Source organism: Lynx rufus, unplaced genomic scaffold (assembly GCF_022079265.1).
Source record: "Lynx rufus isolate CCGP_SWC_20201006 ecotype Redwood Valley unplaced genomic scaffold, mLynRuf1.p SCAF_27, whole genome shotgun sequence".
Taxonomy (NCBI): Eukaryota; Metazoa; Chordata; class Mammalia; order Carnivora; family Felidae; genus Lynx; species Lynx rufus.
Window position 1 is genome coordinate 14,821,088 of NW_025814842.1, and position 23,110 is coordinate 14,844,197.

General features: G+C 47.5%; 1 protein-coding gene across 1 annotated transcript in view; it reads right to left on the reverse strand.

The window, feature by feature from the left end:
- The window catches only part of CALN1 (calneuron 1), a 491,660-nt gene that overhangs the window by 375,360 nt on the left and 93,190 nt on the right, over nucleotides 1-23,110 (reverse strand). The window contains exon 2 of the mRNA XM_047089489.1: nucleotides 11,854-11,974. Coding sequence (XP_046945445.1) covers nucleotides 11,854-11,974 — 121 coding nt within the window. The remainder of the gene's footprint in view (nucleotides 1-11,853; nucleotides 11,975-23,110) is intronic.

The following is a 23,110-nucleotide window of genomic DNA, read 5'->3' on the forward strand; positions in this document are numbered from 1 at the left end:
ACCACCGAGAGATCATGACCTGAGCTGAAATCATGAATCAGATACTTAACCAAATGAGCCACCCAGGCGCCCCTTGACTCCAACATTTTGAAAGGTGCTAGGCAGACCAGCCGTCCATGCCACGCCTGAATTTTCTGATCCTGAAAAGAGACTTGGGTTTTGGAGGGCTTTTTAAAAATGTTTTTGGAGTATTTGCCACACAGCAATATAATAATTCAGGTCTCAATGTAAATTTAGTGTTCTTCTGGCTTGAGAGTTAGAGAAAGTAGAAATGACCATCTTGGTAGCAAAAAAAATTGTATTTTAAATGGCTGTGTCCCAGCTCAGCACCTGCTTTTAAATGATTTGGAGATGTGTTTAGATGAGATGCTCTCGATGCCACTGTGAAGAGGAAAGACCAGTGAGCCATCCCTGCTAGAACATATTGCTAATATCACATCCCTGAGTAGTCCCAGGAAGCAGATGAACCTGCTGTTAGCCAATTACCACCAGGAAAAACAGCTCAGTATCAATGAAGCCAACATCAGAATGATGAGTTTTGGCAAACTCCCTTCGGCATCCAGATGGGTAATGCTGAACAATTCTACTCAACAGGTTACCTTACTTAGTTATGTGGAGAAGCACCGCGGGGTTTAATTATTACCTCAGGAGATCTGTTAGGATGCATTTCTGTTGAAAGTGGAAGATTCCACAGAAACAGTATCAAGGTTATTTTATGAGAGAGATGAATGGTTGGTAGATCCTGTTCCTCAAATATCCCAAGTCAAGGTCATGGTTTATGATGCCGGCTCTTGAACTTTCATACCAAGATATCGCTTCTGCCTACTATCTCCAGAGGAGGAACCAGAGAAACATGTTCTATTGCCAAGGGGGGGTGGGGGGAGGCGGGTCTCAGAATCAGCCAGTGGGAAGACTTTTTAAACTACAACCTTCCCTCGTCTCTCTGCATTTGGAGAGTCTACAATCCTTCATCCTTCACTGAGAATCACCACCATCATAAGCCACTATTACTAGCGGAAATGCATAAAAAAAAAATAAATCCTCAGAAATCTGAGGGTGAGAAAAAGTTGGTAGCCACCAACATCTCTGAAATAATACAAAATACTTGCATATTGGGTATTTTTATTATGGGCCAAAGGGTTCCTATTTAAAATACAGATGAGGACACCTGGGTGGCTCAGTCAGTTAAATGTCTTGATTTCAGCTCAGGTCATGATCTCACACCATCCATGGGATCGAGCCCCGTGGGATTCTCTCTTTCTTTCTGCCCTTCCCCTGTTCGCATGCTTTCACTCTCTCTCTCTCTCTCTCTCTCTCTCTCAAAATAAATAAATAAACATTTAAAAAATAAAATAGAGAGAAGATTCTTCTTCCAGTGGGGCACTTTAACGCCATCCTTGGAATAAGGTAACACGTGTAGCCTCTCTGCCCCAACCAGTTGGAAGCTTAGAGCTAAATTTCACACTCATTCATAGTAACTGCATTAGTTTAAGGGGCTGTCATTTTTTTTCTTCCTCTTTGTATGTGGAGTTTTATTTCCCACTTCTGTTCTGACAGCCTTTGCAGTTTGCCTCTTCATTTATCATATGATGTCTAGATCCCATTTGGACGCAAGGCAGCATAGAAATTTACAAATGAATGCGAGGAAAGTGGCAGGATCGGGACTCAGGTTTCTTTCTTGGATGCAGCTACCAAAATGCATTTTCAGAACAAGGGGCAGGAACCTCTAAGAAGACTGAAGCAACTGTCCCTTTAAGGAGTGGGCCCTGGGAAGCAGCCACCATCAGAGAAATCCCTCCTTGGCTCTGCTTGTAACAGAGCTTCGGGGACTCGCCACGAGAGACTTCCCTCTCAAGGCTCAAAGGCAGGTCGCGTTGGTAGATAAAAGACCCAGGTGGTGAGGCTAATTCCCAGCTCTGGGGGCCGAGCTGCGTTTCTGGCACTCCCACTCTTGTTGGATGATGTGCTTCTTTGTGTAGGTTTTATCGCCTCCTCTGGAAGAGAGAACGCGGAGCCATCAGCCTTCTCCGATAAGAGTTGCGAGTTTCTCTTCTTGTGACAGTCATGTCTCTGCCTCCTTAAAACCCCTCTTGAAAAGCCTGTCGAAGGAAGTGTCTCCAAAAAGGCAAGTAGGGTGTGCCTCTTGGATTTTTAAATCAACCAGCGAAACGAGAGGAGGGAGAAAAAAAAAAAAAGAGAGAAAGGAAGGGAGGGAGGGATGGGAGTCTTCTTTACAAGAAAATATATGATGGACCAGATGGGTGGGGGTGGGGAGGGGTCCTTCAGAGCTCCCGGCCCCCTTCTGGCATGAAATCATGCCCATCACCAGCCTTCTCTGGGCTGCAGTGCACCTCTCGGTGAGGAGCACACTGGGCTCACACAGAGCTTTAAAAATATCTCTCCACCCACTGCACGCTTGATTAATCAGGCAGGTTCTCACCCATGTGTCACAGCGGTGGCAGTGATATACACGATAGTGACATGAAGGTGCAGGGAAGGCACAAAAGGGTCTCATCTAGCAGGAAAGAGGAGGCCTAGCATAAAAGTTAACCAGCATGGGCTCTGAAGCCAGGTGACAATCTGCACACACCAGTTAGCAACCTTGGACAAGGTTATTCCGCGTCTCAATCTTCCACACTTGTCAAAATGGAGTTAATAATAATACCTGCATCAGAGGATTACTGGAAGGATGAAAGGTGTTAATTCATATAAAGCATTCTGAACGGTTGCTAGCACGGAATAAGCACTCAATAAACTTCCGCTCGGGTGATTATGATGATGGTGACCACCACCAATGTTGCAACTTGAAAGATGGGTTCCAGTAGACAGAAGCAGCTAGAACAAAGGCAGAGAAGCGGGAGAGATCTTGAGGTGGCAAGGAACCATCTGGAAGGAAAGCAGGGAGTCAAGCGGACAAAAAGGAAGGGTCTGGGGGGCACCTGGGTGGCTCAGTGGGTTGAACGTCCAACTCTTGATTTCAGCTCAGATCATGATCTCAAGGTGGTGGGCTCCATGCTAAGCACGGAGACTGCTTAAGATTTCTCTCTCTCTCTCTCCCTCTGTCCCTCCCCAGCCCTCTCTCTTTCTCTCTCAAAAAATAAATTTAAGTTTTTTTTTTAATTTAAAAAAAGGAAGGGTCCAGGCCACTCGAGACGTCGTATGTTTGTTTCAGTAAAGTTCACACAGCTGTAGGCTGTGTAGAGCCATTTAAGAATTATAAACAGGGGCGCCTGGGTGGCTCAGTCGGTTAAGGGTCCGGCTTCAGTTAAGGGTCCGGCTTCGGCTCAGGTCATGATCTCACAGTTTGTGAGTTCGAGCCCCGCGTCAGGCTCTGTGCTGACAGCTCAGAGCCTGGAGCCTGCTTCCGATTCTGTGTCTCCCTCTCTCTCTGCCCCTCCCCTGCTCATGCTCTGTCTCTCTCTCAAAAATAAATAAACATTAAAAAAAAAAGAATTATAAACAAAAATGAAAAGTTTAAGGGTAAGTGCTATGTTGGTTGAAAATTGCCTTTAATGGGTCTGAGTAAAAAAAATTAAATTATTAACAACAGACTTCTGCTACAATTAAAGTAACTGGTATAAAAATAACCCTCCCACCATGTACAACCACACAACTGAACAAAATATATAAAATACAGAAAGCAGCTGTTTCCAGGCAGTAGACCGTGGACAGCACAAGACTACAAGTGTAGGGAGAAGGGAAACTGACCACGTGAGCTCTCTACCTGGGGACCGCTTCCCAAGCCCAGTTCATACTTTGGGGTAGCTGAAGGAACTAGAACCTTATGGGATAAGGCAGCGGAGAGAAGAAAACTGCACAGAGAAAACCCCAGAAGCCTGCAGGTGAGGTGGGTCTCCTATGAATACTTGGCCGAAGGCTGGACTACCCACACGTAAGTTGAGATTAAACCAGACTTACCAGGAAGCTTCTTGGAAGCAGCTTCCCGGAAGTTGAGAAGAGAAAAGAAATACTAGAATTGAAGCAATCCCAGATGTCTGAAAAAAACCTCATTAATACCCCACGCATCCAGCTGAGACACTAGAAGGAACACATCACAAGAATAAAAAACACACTCTAAAGGCCTTCTTTAGGTCCACATGATCAAAACCTAAAGCCAAGCCCTGATGAGACTCACAAGGAAGACAGTTTGGAGGCTGAGTCCCTGCCAAGTTAGAGGGGCTTGGGAGACATGTTGGGATTCCCACAGCCCTACCCTGAAGAAGCATAAAACCAAACCTAAACAACTTGAAAGCAGCCAGGTAGTACCTGAACTACCTCCTGAGGCAAAAATCAGCCCTCTTCAGAGAAAGATAACAGAACACAGAGTCTCCATAGCATAGCATTACAATGTCCGGTGTACGAACATTAATAGGCACGCAAAGAAACTAGAAAGTGTTACCATAATCTAAAAAAAATAAAAATAAAAATAAAAAAACAATAAAAACCAATCCCAAGATGGCCTAGAGCCCAGATGTTGGATCTAAGTACATAAAGACTTCAAACAGCTACTATAAATATAGGAAAATTTGTCCAAATAATTCAAGAAAAATATTGTTTCAATGAGTAAGCAGATGAGTATTTCAGCAGAAAAAATGAAAACTCCAAAAAAGAACCTAGAATTAAATTTCTAGAATTTTAGAAATTAATTTTAGAAATTAATTTTAGAGATTAATTTTAGAAATTAAAATTCTAGAACTGAAAAAAATTGGGTGCATGCCTATGTGTGTGTGTGTGTGTGTGTGTGTGTGTGTGTGTGTGTGTTGGAAAAAAGGGAGACAGAGAGAAAGCAAATGCTTCAATATTAACAATTAGATGAAGACATACAGTTATTCACTATACTTTCCAAACCTCTATGGATTTGAAAATTTTCTTAAAGACTAAAGAAACTTTTTTTAAAGTTTATTTATATATTTAAGGAGATAGAGAGAGAGAACACAAGCAAAGGAGGGACAGAGAGAGAGAGAGAGAGAGAGAATCTCAAGCAGACTCTGCACTGCCAGCACGGAGCCCGATGTGGGGCTCAAACTCACCAACTCTAAGATCATGACCTGAGCTGAAGCCAAGAGCTGGACACCTAACCAACCGAGCCACCCAGGCTTCTCAAAGATTAAAGAAATATTAAAAATATATACTAATATATTTGTAGGCCAAGAAGAAAAAAAGTTATAAGTAGTCGGATAACCTAATCAAGTGCATGATTAGGAAGTATCCCTCCAATGAAATGAAACTGAACTGAGACATGAATGACACTCTAGACGAGGCACAAGGAGATCAACTCCTGGTGACTACAGCTGTCTGGGAGGTGGGGACCTGGCCCAAGACAAAAGCAATGTGGTCAGAGAGCAAGGAATCGTTTCGAGATATGTTGAAAGAAGTCAAGATCTGCATGACTTTGCCAATTACACGTGGGGGGGGGGGGTGGTGAGCAAAAAAGAAGAATCAAGGATGGCTCCCAGATTACTTTTGTAGCTGACTGGGTATGATGTGACATAATTTCCTGCGAAAAATTCCAGAGGAGAGGCGGTTTTGGAGAAAAAAGAAAATCCATTCAGCTCTGGATCTCTGCAGCTTAAGGAACACGTGAGGCATCTACACAGGACGATGGGTAGCAGATCTAAACTGCAGGAGAGAGGCAGGGATTGAAGATATGCACGTCGAGGCAATCAGCACATAGGTGTCTGGGGGGACAACAACAAAAAACAACCCCAGGGGACTACAGTGGGCAGAAGATGAGGGGCACGCGAGGAACGCTGGAAAAGACAAAGAGGTGGAAAAGATGCAGGCGAAGGACCAGCCAGCGACGTGGATGCCAAAGCAGTGACACACGTCAAAACCAGGGGTGTAAGCAGCACCGCCAGGTGCTACAGAAAGTAGCACCCCAAACTCAAGTTAAAATAGCCCCCAAAGCGTAGATAAGAGCACATCCCCAGAAATATTAATTTTGAGATGCATACACACGTCAGGAGTTGAGGAGAATCTTCACTGTTTGCAACACCAAAGAAACCGGAGAAGAGCAATTTCCACCCACCCTGGGAACTACAGAGGTACTTACGGCAGGAGGACATTGACTCACCGCCATTGTTTGCCCCTGCAAACAGCGACCCACAGGCTACCTGCCCAGCAAAGGAAGCGGTCACTCCCTAGTTCATAACAACTGTTTTCCATGGTGACCTATTCCCCAACCCAATCCAAACCCAGCCCAGCAGCACCCCTTTTTGTAAGCTCATCAGGAAACCCTACTCTCCAGGAGCAGCAACAGCTATGGGTTACTATGTCCCATCCTGCATTATTTGGGGGAAAGATGAGAAGTGAACCTGGGATCACTGAGTGCTGGATACTAGTTTGGGAATAGGAAGAGGAACAAGACAAGGGAGAAACGAAGGAGTTACAAAATTCTGTGGCACAGGAAGCAAACCCAGGAGTAGCGGCAAACAAGATCCCACCTCCAGGAGTACCTGGTGTCTCAGTCAGTTGAGCGTCCAACTTCAGCCCGGGTCACGATCGTGCGGTTCGTGAGCTCAAGCCCCACATCAGGCTTACTGCTGTCAGCGCAGAGCCTGCTTCAGACCCTCTGTCTCTCTCTCTCTCTGCCCTGCCCCAGCTTGCACTCTCTCTCAAAAATACATAAAACATTAAAAAAGAAACAAAAACCAAAGGTCCCACCTCCACTCAGAAGCCATGGACTTGGGGCGCTTAGGTGGCTCAGTCAGTTAAGTGTCTGACTTCGGTTCAGGTCATGATCTTGTGGTTTGTGAGTTCGAGCCCCACATCGGGCTCTGTGTTGACAGCTCAGAGCCTGGAGCCTGCTTTGGATTCTGTCTCTGTCTCTCTCTCTGCCCCTCCCCTGCTTACACTCTGTCTCTGTCTCTGTCTCTCCCTCTGCCCCTCCCCTGCTTACACTCTGTCTCTGTCTCTGTCTCTCTCTCTCTCTCTCTCTCTCTCAAAAAAATAAATAAATAAACATTAAAAAAAAAAAGCCATGGACTAGATGAGTGGCTTCTACAAACTGGACTCTCCAGCTGGGGCTGACAAGGGGAAAATTATCCCAGGTCCAAGATAAAGTGAAGACAAAACAAAGAAACTAAAGTTTCTTTACAAACCCTGTTGGCTCACAGATTCTGGGCCCGCAAAGGACTTTATGGAGTCACAAAGTAGAACAGAAAAAAGCAAAAGGGACCCTAGAAAAACATCTTCTAACGGGAAGTAAAGGTAGCATCAGCTGGAAGACGTGGAGGAAAGGCTTGTATATATGTGTATCTGTATACATCATGACAAGACACAGAAGAGATTTTCACAAACTGTGTCCACATTGTTCTCAATAAGACAAAGAGTTGAGAGAGAATAAACAAATAAGGCCTCAGGAAGGCAAGAAGTCAGAGGCATGAGGAAAGCACATCCTAAGACTACTGCAGCAACAAAAAAGGGGGATGGTCCGATTATACCCTAATAGCTGCAAGACGCAGCAACCCAAATGCCCATTGAGAATAGAACAGATAAATAATTGTGGCATATTTATAGATGATGGGATACTATAGATTAGTGAAAATGAATCAACTTCAGCTATCCTCAAAAACATGGCTGAGTCTCGCAAATATGTTGAGGAAAAGAGGCTGGGAACAAAAGAACAGACATGGCATTGGCCCCACTGAGATGAAGGGAAATGCAAACACCATGAAATGCTGAGAGGAAATAGGCTGGTGGTTGTCTTTGAGGAAGAGGCATTGGAAAGGGCCCCGGGGAAACTTTAAGGTGCTAACAATACTACATTCCTTAGCCTCAGTAGTTGTTGAATGAATGTTCATGTTCAATAATAACTGAATTGTGCATTAATACTTCCCTGTATTCTATTTTAACTAACGTTGGGTGTCTTTTGTTTTTTGTTTTTGTTTTTTGTTTTTTAAAGGAAGGAGGCAGGCACCTGGGTGGCTCAGTCAGTTGAGTATTTGGTTCTTGATTTTGGCTCAGGTCATGGCCCCAGGGTCGTGGGATCGAGCCCCAGGTCGGGCCCCATGCTGGACGTGGAGCCTGCTTGAGATTCTCTCTCTCCCTCTCCCTCTGCCCCTCTCCTCCACTCACATACCCTCTTTCTCTCTCTAAAAGAAAAAGAAAAAGAAAAAGGAAGGAGGACTACTGAAGTAAAATTAAGCTTCAAGGAAACTGAAACTTCCAGAAAACTGAAGATATGCTCTAAAGGCAGTAATAAAAAAATTTTCTTAATGACTATAGACAAGTAAGTCAATGATGTAGAAGACAAACTCGAGAAGGAATGCAGACTACATAAAATGATGTGAGTAGAGATGTATGATGTGGAAAACAAAGAATGAAAATGTAGCATTAGAACAAAAGGCACGAAATACCCGCACTCAGACATTTCACAGTGGCCAGATTACATCCTAACAGCCCCAAATGGGAAACCCAAATATCCATCCTGAATGAAATGGATACAGAAATCGAAGTATACTGACATACAATGGATACTCATGCCGTGTATGAATGAAAACGTATGAATTCAGCCAGACGTAAATTTAAAGATTAAGACAGCAGCATCATAAGATTAGTCAGTCAATAGGATTAAGAAAATGGTTTTCACAAAATTAGAATTGGTAAACCTAATAAACGTTTACATGATACACTCTGAAAGTGCAAGGTATCGCTAATAGGGGCACCTGGGTGGCTTCGTTGGTTAAGCGTCAGGTTCCTGATCCTGGCTCAGGTCACGATCTTGCAGTTCATGAAATCGAGCCCCATGTGGGGCTCTGAGCTGGTAGCACAGAGCCCGCTTGGAATTCTCTCTCTCCATCTCTGTACCTCTCCCGCTCTCTCTCACTCTCTTTCTTCCTCCCTCTCTGCCCCTGCCCCACTCATGCGTGTGCACTCTCTCTCTCTCTCTCTCTCTCTCTCTCTCAAAATAAATAAATAAATATTTTTTAAAAAGATACTGCTAATAGATTTTGTATGCACATAAATTCCCTGGGTAGACTGCAAATTCCTTGGGAACAGGTAACGAATATTAGACTTATTTCATTTCCTCCTCTACCCAGAAAGCATTCGGGTAAACATTCCTATCATGAATGAATAAATAAGAACGGACAAATGAATTAAATATGAATGGATGAATGTCTCCACCAATTCATCACTGCTGAGTTTGTTTGTTAGGTGATTTCCAACTCCAGTCTGGCCAACTTCATGCAGGTTTGCATGACTCCCTCTCTTTGTTTAAAGAGAAGAAACAGAAACTCTCCAGAGTGTATGTCAGCTGGAGATAACCTGCATGGTGAGTGGCTCTTTTCACACCTCTTCTCAGAAGGTAACCACTCACGGACCAGGTGAGTTTGTCCCTTCCACTGAAGGAAAGGGACATTCTATCTCGGGTGATAAACAGTAGCCGGGTAGGGGAACCTGTCCCCTCGGCGATTCGTAAGCGGGGGATTGCAGCCGCCACGGGGTAAGGAAGGGGGCACAGTGAGGGAAGGCGGTGCCCAACTAATGGATCACAAAGGAAGCTTTGATTCCCCTCAGTGTCCAACACATCAACTCCCTGTGCAATGCCATGTTTCCTCTGAGGATAAATGAGTGGCCCAGAGCAACAGGAAACAGGTCTTTAGGGCTCAGAGAACAGCAAACAGACAAAGCCTCGGAAAGGTGCCTTCCCCGAGAACCAACCTGCGCTTGGTTTTCAGACCCTGCCTGCTGGCTCTACCCTCAGTGCACATCTGCACAGCCCTGCCCGGAGCCCCAAGATGCTCGTAATAAAGCATGAGCAGTCATAACTCAGGGTTCACCTTGGCCAAAAGTAAATAAGTAGAAGGAATCTTCCATCAGAAAATAAATGGCCCTTCTCCAAGCTGAGAGCTGGATTACCCTCCTGAAGGACAACAGAGTGTCTTCAGCAGCTGGCCTCAGGCCTCAGGCTATAAAGTCTGGCTGGACTTCATTAGGGACCCCGCGGGGCCCCCACTGCTAAGCCTGCCCATGTAGGCTTGAGGGCTGTTAGACTCTCTCCCTGCTATTCGTGCCTGCTGAGAAGGCACCTTTCAGCCCTGCTCGGCTGCCTGGGGCTGAGTGAAACACGCTCCTGAGCTAGGCCACTTGCCCAGGTACACGGAGAGCGGTTCCACTGGCCACCCCGGGGGTGGGGGGGCGTGGGGAGGATGGCAAAATCCAGCCCGCGGTCCTCTTGAAAAGCTGTGCGCCCTGGCAGTGGCCCAGATTTAACAGAGAAAAAAGCCGATGCTCTAAGGAGAAATCATCTCTTGATTATTCAGAGCAACGCTGGGAGGGAAGGGAAAAGGCAAGGGAAAGCCAGGATCTGTGAGAGCCACAGGTGATTTCCAAACTCCCTTTGGTTAGTCATCTCGACCTCTTTAAGAGTCACCTTTAAACACAGGGACTTTCTGCCCGGATCTCATGGCCTCTACTCACGGAGCCTTCCAGCCCCTGCTGCTGATGACTGAGCCCAGGGACCTACTCAACTAAACACAAACGCAAACACACCCCCAGATCAATGTACCACTTCCCTAAGCGGACTCCCCGGGGGTCCGGGGAAGCCTGGGTCCCGCTCAACATACTAGCCGAGCTTTGGCCTTCTCTATGGTCACCTGGCTTTGGAAGCAGTCAGGCCTCTACTGCCTGCTTCTGCGTCCGAATGTCCTCTGGCCAACTGAAGCCGAGGAGATCCCCCGAGGGTCCTGCTCTCCTCTCCTGCCACCAGCCTCTGTCCAGAGGGGGGCGAGCCTGGCTCCGCTTCCTGTCACTCCGGCTTCCTGTCACATGCCCCCACCGGGAACCCTACCCACCAGCCTCTGCTGCCTTACGGTTTACTTATATAAATAAGCCAGTCTTTTAGATGAGCAAGCAATCAAAATGGACAAGAGCAGGAAAGGCTATCAGACGGCCCTGTCCCTCCGCCTTCCTCCACTCCTGCCCAGTCTGCAGCAAGCTGGGCTTCGCTGGCCCAGAGCCCGATTTCCCCGCCTTCCTCTTGCGAGTAACGGCCGTGAGGCGCCCCTCTTGCACGGAGACAGCACGCTGGTCAGACCATGTCACTTAAAAGCAAATAGGTGGGCCATCGGGGGTAACTCTGCCTTCTCTTTAGAAAGCAAATTTCAGCTCCATGCTCTAACATGGTGTTCACAAGGAACACGGCATCCCAAAACGTCGGGGAGAGCGGATTCTGGCTCGGCCTCTGCGGATGTAACACCTAGCTGAACATCTGGCTGATTCCACCACATTTTCGATTCTCGAAGAAATAAAGTCCTTCTTCCTCTTTGTAATTTTGCTGTTTAATCAGGGGGTTACCAATGAGGAGACGACAGGGCACGGTCCCAGGATGAATTTAGTCATGGTGTTCCCATCCCTATCCCTGCCCTGAACACCCAGGACTACACTGTGTAACAAAGGAACAGAGGCAATTAAAATAATTGCTGTCCATTCCCACCATGTCTAGGCTTCCAGAGGATTCTGATCTGGGCAGGATTCAAAGCACCATGGCCCCAAGTCAAGAGACAGCCATTAGCAGGGCTTAAAACCTCCCCTACAGCTGGGCCCTGCGTAAATGACAATATGGAAAAATGACGACGCCACTGGTGATCAAGATTCCGTAAACTGGAAAATGTATTTTGGGAGCGGAAGGCTGTCCCCCCAGTCCGTGTAACAAAGAAACCAAATAGCGAGATCTGTCCCGCACAAAGAAGTCATTTATGCAGAATTTATCTCTGAGCCCGTTCCCGTTCGCACCACCGTTAGACTTGGCCACAACGGGTGGCCAGAGTCTGGCGCTTTCACCGTAGACGCGCAATCGCCTCAGATGCCTCCCGTGGGTGGCTGACCTCCCAGACAGGGCGGGCTCCTTACCGTCCAGCTCCTCCACGGAGATATTAGCAAGCTGCTCGCTGTCGCTGCCCGCGGACAGAGATCGGTTGAGGTAATTCCCCTTGTACAACAAGCCAGCGGTCACATGGTGGAAAGGCATCTTCTCCCTGTTCACAGAGAAGCGGGAGTGGGGAGAGAAAGAGGTCACCGTCCGTTCCTTCTTTCCTTCCTGAAAGGACCACCTTGGTTTTCAGATGGCCGGTTGTCACTTTTAAAGGAACCATCACATTTCTAGAGGGAAAGTCAGAAAATCCCAGGGTCCCCGTGGCCTGAACAACTCCCCAGGGACCCCGAGTTCTAGCGCTTTCTTTGTTTTACATCCTACTTCACTGTCCTGATTTACTCGTGAGTTGGAACCATGTGGTCCTTGCACGCCGTGGGACATCATGTCATCATCACATCCTCGTCCTCTCCAGGCAAAGAAGAAGCCTCCCTGCTCCTTCACTTGGCCCGATAAACTTTTTTGGTGCTCCTTAAGGAACGCACATCCCAGAAATGCTGGGCTCCCCGGGGACTGGGCGTCTCAGCTGTGACCGTGTGGAAATCCAAGGGTTTGACTTCTCCCAGGTAAAGCAGATGAGCCACTCACACAGCACCCGAATTGGGTGGGAAACGGCAGGCCCTAAGTAAATACAGACAACCTTCCGCACCTGGGAGAAGCGGCCCCCGTGCCAGGCTTGGGTGCAGACACCTGCTGGTCAAAGCCGCTCATGAGCGCAGCCCTCTGGGACGCCGCTCACGCCACCTGCCCTGCCAGAAAGGCGCGTGGCACTCAGTGTCCCAGAACAAAGCTGCTTCCAGAATCTTACAGGGAATTACTGCATCCCTTAGACCAGCAAAGCTCCTCTGCCCAGAAGACAGCCCTGGGGCTTAAGAGGTCCCACCAGTGCGACACAGGCTAGGGGAAGAGGGAGGAAAGAGGCAGCGTAGGGAGACAGAGCAAGTGCAAAAGGGAAAGACAAGGCAGCTAGAAAGGTGGGCTTCTCCACAGCACAGAGAACACGACTCTCTGTTACGGTGAGGGAGCCGCTGAGCGTGTTGGGACACATGTTGTGCTCCCCTATCTGGAAAGGGGGCTAAGAGGACTGATCCCCCTTTGAGTGGAATTAGGGAACAGGTAGGAAGTACGGGGAGTCCATTACAGGCTGTGAGTAAAGAACACCTCTTAACAGAGCTCCGGGAAGGTGAACTGGGCAGCACCGGAAGGGGTGATCTCCCCACCCCTGGGGGCATTCAAGCAGAGGTGAGGGCCTCTCTGCCAGGGTTCTGTGGGAGAGAGAGAACTCCTGAGCTCTCTCCCCACACATCCCTCACTCTCCAGAGAAGCCACTTGGGAAGTCTTATTTCTTACTACGGTTTGCACCTGTACGATAAGAGGGAGCAGCCCCAAGGGCCCTCCAGGCACTGATGAGGTACAAGCTATAACTTACAGGAAGACCCCCCCCCGTCTCTGAGGATGACCGCTCAGGACATCCAGCCTTGCTGTCCCTCAAACCCACACTCGTGACAAGAACTGTCCTAACCGTGGGAGGTTGGAGCCGGCAGGCACCAGGGACACCCGGTGACAAGTGACAAGTCCTGCAGGACCCACACCCCACCCTCTCTCCAGTCCAGAGCACACACCGGCAAGTCCCTGTTTGGGCTGAGAGCCGCTGACTTACAAACAAACCAACGAGACACCCAAAAGCTACGGGGCTTGACCCGGAACACAGAGCCGGTTAGCAGAAGAGTCAGTTCTAGAACACAGGCCTTCTTAGTGCTATTTCCACTAAGCAGCGTCAGCTAAGCACCAGACATTTCCACCAGATGTCAAACTCTCATTTCAAACTCAAGATGTCTAAAAACGAATTAATTATCTTCCTGAAAAATAGGCCACACTTCCTGATTTCTCGATTTCTCTCAAAGGTACTTTTCACTCATCGTAACAGACGGGACATCTCTCACAAATGTTCTGGGTCCCCAAAAAGTAAAACAGACACACGGCTGAGGCAAGAGCCAGCCATCAGGCTCCAAAACCACACTCACCCCTCCCCGGCTAACAAAACCTACATCCGCCAGCCAATCACGAATGGCAGGATGCTCGTTACAAAGCACGTCTACACTGGCCAATTACAAGGGGAACATTCTCAGCCAATTAGAAGTCAGACTTACGCCTCACAGCTGAATCTATCCTCACACATAAAAAACAAGAGTCTTTTGGGGCACCTGGGTGGCTCAGTGGGTTGAGCGTCCCACTTTGGCTCAGGTCATCATCTCGCAGCTCGTGGGTTTGAGCCCCACGTCGGGCTCTGTGCTGACAGCTCAGAGCCCGGAACCTGCTTCGGATTCTGTGTCTCCCTCTCTTTCTGCCCCTCGCCTCCACCTCTCTCTCAAAAATAAATATTAAAAGAAGTTCAATACAAGAACCTTTCTCTTGGACAAACACTTCAATTACCATCTCCTCTTTTCACGGAGCGAAGATTTTCAGACCAAACACACTGAAAAGTGAGAATCAGATGTCCCTTTTGCCAGGGCCGATCCTAATTTGGGGACAGGGCCATGGGCTGTGCTTAGTTCCCAACACTGGCTTCAGCTTCCCTCCCACCACTGGCCGCAGGACCCAGTCGGCTTTATCAGCGGTTATCTTAATTTCCAAGTCGTACAAACACGGGAAGACACTAATTTCACCACCCGGGGAGAGTCCCCCCCCCTCCCCCCGGCCGCTGAGCTCAGCACATGCGCAGAAAACATCCCCTTCCCCTTTCACCGCCCGTCATTCTAGGTCGTCCGCGTTTTATAAACATCTGCCCATTATGAGCCTGTCTGTCTGAGGCTCTGGGGGCACCACACAAATGCCTCCCGCCACAGTGACAAGGTTATACTCGGTCGGATGTAATCCAAGCCCCTCCCCAGGTTCAGTCACAGAATATACGTGGAGCACTTTGCAGAGAAAACTGGCCACCAGTGAGTCCCATTTGACAGACCAACATGATTTGCTTCTGGAAAAAGCAGCTTGCAAAAGTAGGCTCACAATCAGGGCGCCCAGCCTGCGCCCCCAACCGCTCCACGTAGCATGGGGGAAGGAAACATGTAAGTGGACCCTGCGCGTGGACAAACGGAGTCGTGTTCAAGAAAGGGAGGAATAAATACAATCCCAAGGAAGCTAAGAACAGCCGCTGCAATTAAAAACTAAATTTCACTCCACGCCACCTGGGGAAACCCAAGCTTTCAGATGGTCTCTTTGGCCAAGGAAGGGAAATACACACAAGTTCATCAGCAGAGACAAACACGATTCTGCACCGGGACTTGAAGATGGATCCTTCTTTCCAAGAAATATTTTTTCAGTGGCAATTTTATTCATCGAGAGATATTAATTTGACGGTATGTCATATGGACAATTTTTTTTTTTTTTTGTATTTTCTGTAACGCAGTGCAGTTTCATGGTAAGGAGTCAGAACTTTCTGGTCAAATCCAGGGTTGGGACTGAAATTGTAGCTCTCACCCTTATGGGCCACGGAGGTAAGTTGCTAACCTCTGTTAGCAGCACTCTCCTCCTATGCAAAAATGGGGTTTTGATATACACCGAACAGTATTTTTGTAAATGTGAAAAAAGATAAATTCCAGAAAGCACTGGGTTTAATACTAGACATACTCCCAACAATACCAGTGATTATCTGCTGAAGATTGTATGAAGCAGGACGCAGGGCAAAGAGACCACGGATTCAGTAGGTTGAAAATAAAACACGCTGGGTTATTAAGAGGGGATCAGTAAGGACCCGGCAGAGGGCGAGCCTCAGAGAGAAGTTGAATGGCAATGTGCACCCGGGTGCTGAGGGATCTGGTGTGTGAACAGCAGAGCACAGGGCGGGGGGCGGGGGGGGGGGGTGTCCCAATGCCACGTGCTCTCAACAAGCAGCCAACTGTATCAGGAGCGAGGAGCTATTCGAATGGAAGGCACCAGAACTGAAGATGAGTCTGCTTCCTGGGCACCGGGAAGGCTGGCTTCATTGTCACCTCAAGGGCAAGGTATCAGGAGGCTAAAAAGGGGGTGGGTATAGGGGGAAGGGTGAAACAGATGAAAGGGAGCAAAGGCACACTTATCCTGATGAGCACTGAGTAATGTGTAGAATTGTTGAATCACTATGTTGCAAACCTGCAACTAACATAACACTATGTGTTCACTATACTAGAAATAAGATTAAAAGGAAGGAAGGAAGGAAGGAAGGAAGGAAGGAAGGAAGGAAGGAAGGAAGGGGAGAGAGAGAGAGAAAAAGAGAGGAAGGAAGAGAGGGTGGAAGGAAGGGAGGGAGAGAGGAAGGAAGGGTAGAAGGAAGGGAGGGAGGGAGGGAGGAAGGAAGGAGGGAGAGAGAGAGAGAAAGACAGGAATGAAGAGAGGAAGGAAGGGCGGGAGGGAGGAAGGAAGGAAGGTGGAAGGAAGGAAGGAAGGAAGGGAGGGACGGAGGGAGAAAGGAAGGAAGGTAGGAAGGAGGGAGAGAGAAAGAGGAATGAAGAGAGGGTAGAAGGAAGGGAGGGAGGGAGGAAGGAAGGAAGGTGGAAGGAAGGAGGGAAAGAGGAAGGAAGGGTAGAAGGGAGGGAGAAAGGGAGGAAGGAGAGAGAGAAAGAGGAATGAAGAGAGGGTGGAAGGAAGGAAGGAAGGAAGGCAGGAAGGAAGGAGGGAAAGAGAGAGAAAGAGAGGAATGAAGAGAGGGTGGAAGGAAGGGAGGAGGGAGGAAGGGAGGTGGACGGAAGGAGGGAGAGAGGGAGAGAGGAAGGAAGGAGCGGCTTCTGTTTTTAGGGGCAAGGAACTGGCATGTTTCCTGGTAGAGTAATAAGCAGAAGAGACCCACTCACATCGACTTGAGATGATGCCCGTCGAGGATGGTTAATTTTATGTGCCAACTTGACTGAACATCATTCTGGGTGTGTCTGTAAGAGTGTTTCTGAATGAAATGAACGTTTCAGTCAGTAGGCTCGGGACGGGGCGGGGGGGGGAATGGGAATTGCCCTCCCCAAGGCGGGGGGGGGGGGGCACATCCAACCTGCCGGAGGCCGGAAGAGAACAAAAAAGCAGAGGAAGGGAGAATGCGTTCTCTCTGCCTAACTGCTAAGCTGGGACACCATCCCCTCCCCCCTTCAGACTCCGACCCAGACTGGCGTTTACACCATTGGCTCTCCTGGGTCCCCAGCTTGCCAACCGCCTTTCATGGAGCCTCTCGGCCTCCATCACCGGGTGCGCCAATTCCTTACAATAAATCTCGCTAGGCATCCCTACTGGTTACGTTTCTCTGGAGAACCCAGACTGATACACCTTCCAAGTTTTTGTCTACCGTCCCAAAGACTCAGGCACGCTGCTGTGGGCTGATATTATTATTCGGGACAAATACTGCACCAAAATGTAATTCTGCAGGGCTCCTCAAAGTGTGGCCTGTGGACCACTGCCAGTTGAACACGGCTTACTGCTGGTCCGCACCGAGATAAGGACAGGAATTGAAAGACAGCATAGAAATTTTTACAGCAATTTATAGCATTGTCCCCACATCTGAGGAGGGGACCAGGTGACTTCATGTTCGAACTAATCCTTCCCCACGAATAGTTTGAGAAGCGCTGCTCTTTATTTCGGTCGTATAGGTTCTGGTAATGGACCCCAGAGATGGGGAGGGGGGGAAGAAATCTAGAGAAAGGCATTTTACCTTGTCTCTGAAACTTTTTCAAACGATTTAAGAATTTTTAAAGTTTTCGACGGACTCCGGAAAGGAGGGACAAGACCTCAGCTGGAGCTTGCGCTCTCCGAGGGCGCCTGGGGTGAGCACGGAATCGACTGCGGACTTCCCAGAGTGGCCTGTGCAGCCAGGAGACATGCTTTTGCAGATCTTGAAGAGGGAACACGATTGTTTTAGAAGCGCTTAGTCAAATGCCCAACATACAAGGGGCATACAAGGGGCTACCCAAACTCTCTCCTATTTCAGGGGCTCGGGAATGGCCAACCGTGACATCAGGCTATCTCCCTTCCAGACTACGTGGGAATTGCTTTTTAAAAGCAAGCTGGGTCGGGGCGCCTGGGTGGCTCAGTCGGTTAAGCGTCCGACTTCAGCTCAGGTGATGACCTCACAGTCTGTGAGTTCGAGCCCCGCGTCGGGCTCCGGGCTGACAGCTCGGAGCCTGGAGCCTGCTTCCGATTCTGTGTCTCCCTCTCTCTCTGCCCCTCCCCTGCTCACGCTCTGTCTCTCTCTCTCAAAAACAAACATTAAAAAAAATTTTTTTAAGCAACCTGGGTCAAATCCCCGCTGTCCTCGGCACCACTGGGAAGCAGCAACCCCCTTACCTCCAGCTACTCAAGGATCACACCTCCCGGTAGGCCACGTGGCTAGAAATGGGAGGGTTGGGGGCACAGGCCCTGCACGTGGAGATGTGAAATTCGCTGCAGGCACAGGTGTCCGTGAGAAGGACCCTAGGAGCAAAGACCTAGATGGATTATGGCTTTTCATGTCTTACTTTTGATTTAGGAAGAAATGCAGAAGATCTGAAACACCCCAGAAATGAACGTCTTCTCCTCACAGCCCAGGAGTTCAGTAACGGGGAGACGCGAAGATCCGATCTTCCTCCAGCAAAGATGCGCCACATGAATGCCAGCCAGACACCGGGCATTTGACTAAGCACTTAGAAAACAATTGTGTTCCCTTGTGAAGATCTGCAGGGGCATGCCAATTGGCAAACAGAGTTGGGATCGAGCTCAAATCAGACAGGAATGAGTAAGCAGAAAACACCAACGTGGGGGTCTGCATAAGAAAAGTCTGCATCATCACAGGAGGAAGCACTTTTAAGAAGATGTAAAGCAAAGAACATACTGTCAACAGTGATAGGATCCAAGAAAGAGGACAATTTTACGGTTTCTGGTTATGTCCTTACAAACAAGAAAGAGAGCAGGGTGCCTATGAAATGAGAATGCAAATTCATAAGAAAATATCCCGAGTAGGTGAGGCGATATCAGGTCAAAAAGCAGAAAACAATATACTGAGCGGCAAGCTGGTCTGGAGAAGGGGCAGGCCTTGCAAAGCAAAGAACCCAAAATAGCAGCAGAATGAAAATCTCCATTAATGGCAATAAAGAGTATTTCAAGCAAATAGAAGATCGAGCAAATAACATCATGTGTGCACGGACCCACCACTCAGATTGAATAGAGGCTGATATTTTACCCTACTTGGCATAGATTTTTTTTTTGACAGTAATAATAAGATTATGTTGATGCCCTGCCCACCTCTCCCATTCCTCCACCTCCTCCCCTCCACCGTGAAATGCATCCTTCCCATCCATGTTTTAAATTCCCCTACATTTGCTAGTAACTGTATAGAATATATTATAGTATTGCTGTATATATCTTTACATTTACATAAATAATATCACACCACACATATGCTTTTACAACGTGCCCATTTCACTCTACATTAAATTTTAGGGATTTGTCCAAATCCATGTATATACACCTAATTTATTTTTAACTGCTCCATAGTTTTCCACTGTATAAATATGTTGCAACTTGTTTATTCACTATGTAACTGACGTCAAAGTATGCTCCGGGGAATATCCTCGTGTGTGTCTCTTTGTATATATTTGCCAACATTTCTTCCGCCCAGAGACCTACATAAAATACCACACAGGCTTTACCAAACTGCTCTCCAAAGTGGTTGAGTCAGTTTTCTATTGCGGACGTAACAAATTGCCCTTGAAGTGAGTGACTTAGAACAACAAATATTTATTAGCTCACAGGTTCTGTGGTTCAGGAATCAAAAGTTGCCTCGCTGGGTGGTCCTGGCTCAGTAGATCTCATTGAGTTGGCCGCAGTCAAGACATTGACCAGGGCAACCACCCTCAGAAGGCGTGACTGGATCTGGAGGATACACTTCCAAGATGGTGTACTCATACAGCTATTCACAAAAGGTCTCACTTCCTTGCGGGCACCGCCGTAGGGCTGCTCAAGTGTTCTTACGAAATGGCAGCTGGCTTCCCCCAGAGACGGGATCCAAGAGATAGAAGGGAGCTTTTATGACTTGGTCTTAGAAATCACATGCCGTCGCTTTCACTCTATTCAATTCATTAGAAGCAAGTGGCTGCCTAAGTATAGCCCACACTGTGGAGTATAGCCCACACTGTGGATTCCTTTGAAAGATGGGTGGTTAGTCTAAGAGCGTGTGTATTTGCCCCACAGCCTTGCCAACATTTGGTATTCGCAGACTGTTACATTTTTCTTTTTTTTTTATTTTTTTTTATTTTTTTTTTAAATTTTTTTTTTCAACGTTTTATTTATTTTTGGGACAGAGAGAGACAGAGCATGAACGGGGGAGGGGCAGAGAGAGAGGGAGACACAGAATCGGAAACAGGCTCCAGGCTCTGAGCCATCAGCCCAGAGCCCGACGCGGGGCTCGAACTCACGGACCGCGAGATCGTGACCTGGCTGAAGTCGGACGCTTAACCGACTGCGCCACCCAGGCGCCCCTTGTTACATTTTTCTTAACTGAATGTCCCTGATTGCTAGTTTAGGCATCTTCTTCTATGACTTTTGGCCATTCTGGGTTCCTCTTCTGTCAATTAGCTTCTCATATTTATGTATTGGGTTGTTTCTCATTTTTGGATTGCCTTGTTCTTCCGTGTTATTGTTGTCCGATGTTTCAGGTCAACCTTCCTTTCAAGCCCTCCCGTTATCCGTCGTCGTCGTTGTTGTTGTTCCGTTTACAACCAGAGCTTCTCTAGACTCTTGCACAAGTTCACCAGTTACTCAACTCATTGTTGCTTCTTGCGAGGCACACTTTCCTCTGAGTTCAATTCCCTTTTATTTATTTATTTATTTATTTAGAGAGAGAGAGAGAGAGAGAGCACACAAGAGCATGTGCATGAGCAAGGAAGGGACACAGGGAGAGAGAGACAATCTTAAGCAGGCCCCACACCCAGTGTGGAGCCCAACATGGGGCTCCATCTCATGACCCTGGGATCATGACTTGAGCTGAACTAAATCCTAACTGTTAAATTATTGTATCTTTCACATTTCTTAAATTATTTTTTAAATTTTTTTTTAAAGTTTACTCATATATTTTGAGGGGGGCAGGGCAGAGAGAGAAAGAGAGAGAAAGAATCCCAAGCAGGCTTCATGCTGTCAGTGCAGAGCCCGATGCAGGTCTGGAACCCACAAATCATGAGATCATGACCTGAGCTGAACCCCAGAGTCAGACGCTTAACCGACTGGGCCACCCAGGTGCCCCGAATTCTTCTTTTTAGTTTTCATTATTTTTATCTGTGTATCTCAGAAGCAATTTCCTCAAAATTAAATTCCCCAATTTCTTGTTTTCAATTGTAACTTAATCCGTGGCTTAACCTGTCCACTGACTTTTGCATCGAAAAGACCATCTTTGGGGCGCCTGGGTGGCGCAGTCGGTTAAGCGTCCGACTTCAGCCAGGTCACGATCTCGCGGTCCGTGAGTTCGAGCCCCGCGTCGGGCTCTGGGCTGATGGCTCAGAGCCTGGAGCCTGCTTCCGATTCTGTGTCTCCCTCTCTCTCTGCCCCTCCCCCGTTCATGCTCTGTCTCTCTCTGTCCCAAAAATAAATAAACGTTGAAAAAAAAAATTAAAAAAAAAAAAAAAAAAGACAAGACCATCTTTTCCATTCCTGGCCATTTAACTTGGTTTCTCTTACCAATCCTCCTCTCATTGTGCACTGGGTCTGAATCTTTGGTTACAATTTCTAGTCTTTTACGTTTTAGGTTCCTACTTGTTCACATTTTCTTTCAGAATGTCTGTTGTCTCAATTTCTTAAGGCACTAATCCTCCTCTGTGCTTCCTGGACGTTGCCTGGCGGTGAACTGTGGCGGGCGTGGACTACCGCTTTCCGTGGCAGGAACTCCTGTGGCATCCTCAGCGGGCGCAGCTCTTGCCTTGGGAGCCCCATGCGCTGGGAAAGCCGAGTCCGTGGCACAGGTGCCACGGGGCACAGGGCCTCCCGAGCTCAGGACCAGTTTGTACCTTCATCCTTGGCTTGGAATGCCTGCACCCACGCGCATTCCAATTTGGACTGCGCTTCCCTGAACGCCAGGTTTGAGGTCTGATTTACCACTGGAGCCTTTAGAGCCTTTGGGCAGAAATAAACATCTCTGCCACTTTGCCGAGCAGTGGGCAGACTGAGTCTCGTCTCCACTTAAAGGAGGGATAGCCAGACCGTGGTCTCAGTTCCCGCCCCTGCCTGTTGTGGCTCCAAGACCACACTTTTTACCCCAGAGGGACCTAAAACTCAAACTTCCAGAGCTTTTTGGGTTTTCCTGCCCTGCAGCAACATCTAGTCCTCTGCTCTTCTCTGGGCTCTGAGTTTCCGTCTCTTTCTCTTCCGTTAAGTTGTTTTACCAGGCAAAGTACAGTCAGGAAAACAGAGCCCTGTCAGGTAGTTCAACAAAAGGATTTAAAAACATGGGCTGGGGCGCCTGGGTTCAGTCGTTAAACGTCCAGCTCTTGATTTCGGCTCAGGTCATGATCTTGTGATTCGGTTCGTGAGATGGAGCCCTACGTCGGGCTCTGCACTGAGAGCACAGAGCCTGCCTGGGATTCTCTCTCTGCCCATCCCCTGCTCACGTGCTCCCTCTCTTTCTCTCTAAATACATAAATAAACTTAAAAAAATAAACAATAATAAAAGTCAATATTTGAATAGCTGCAATGACATTTTGTCCAGCTTTCTTGAGATATACCTGACCTATCACACTGTGTAAGCTTAAGGTGTACAATGAGTCAATTCGATGCACTTAAATACTGCAAAACAATTATCACCCTAGTGTTAGCTAACACCTCCATTGTGTCACATAATTACCATGTCTTTTTTGTGTTGAGAACAGTTCAGATCTACTCTCTTAGCAGCTTTCGAGTACCCAATGCAATATGATTCACTGTAATCACCACGTTGGATATTCGATCCCTTGAACTTATTCATTAAAATTGAATTTGTTAATAGACGCTCTCCGATACTTCCTAGATTCAAGTTATTAAGTTAAAATTACAGGTTTATCTTCAAAAACCAAAAATGGAAATAACTCGAGGTATACAGCAAAGTAACATTCAAATAAAATGTTAGGTATTTGCTTTCATTATCCTAAAGAGAAAAAACAAACACGACGTAAGTCTTAAATGCTGACTTCTTAGAAAACTAACAACAAAATAAATTAAGGAAACAGGAATAATGAAAGAGATGAATTAGAAAACAGATAAAAGAGCTGGCTATTGAAACAGAAG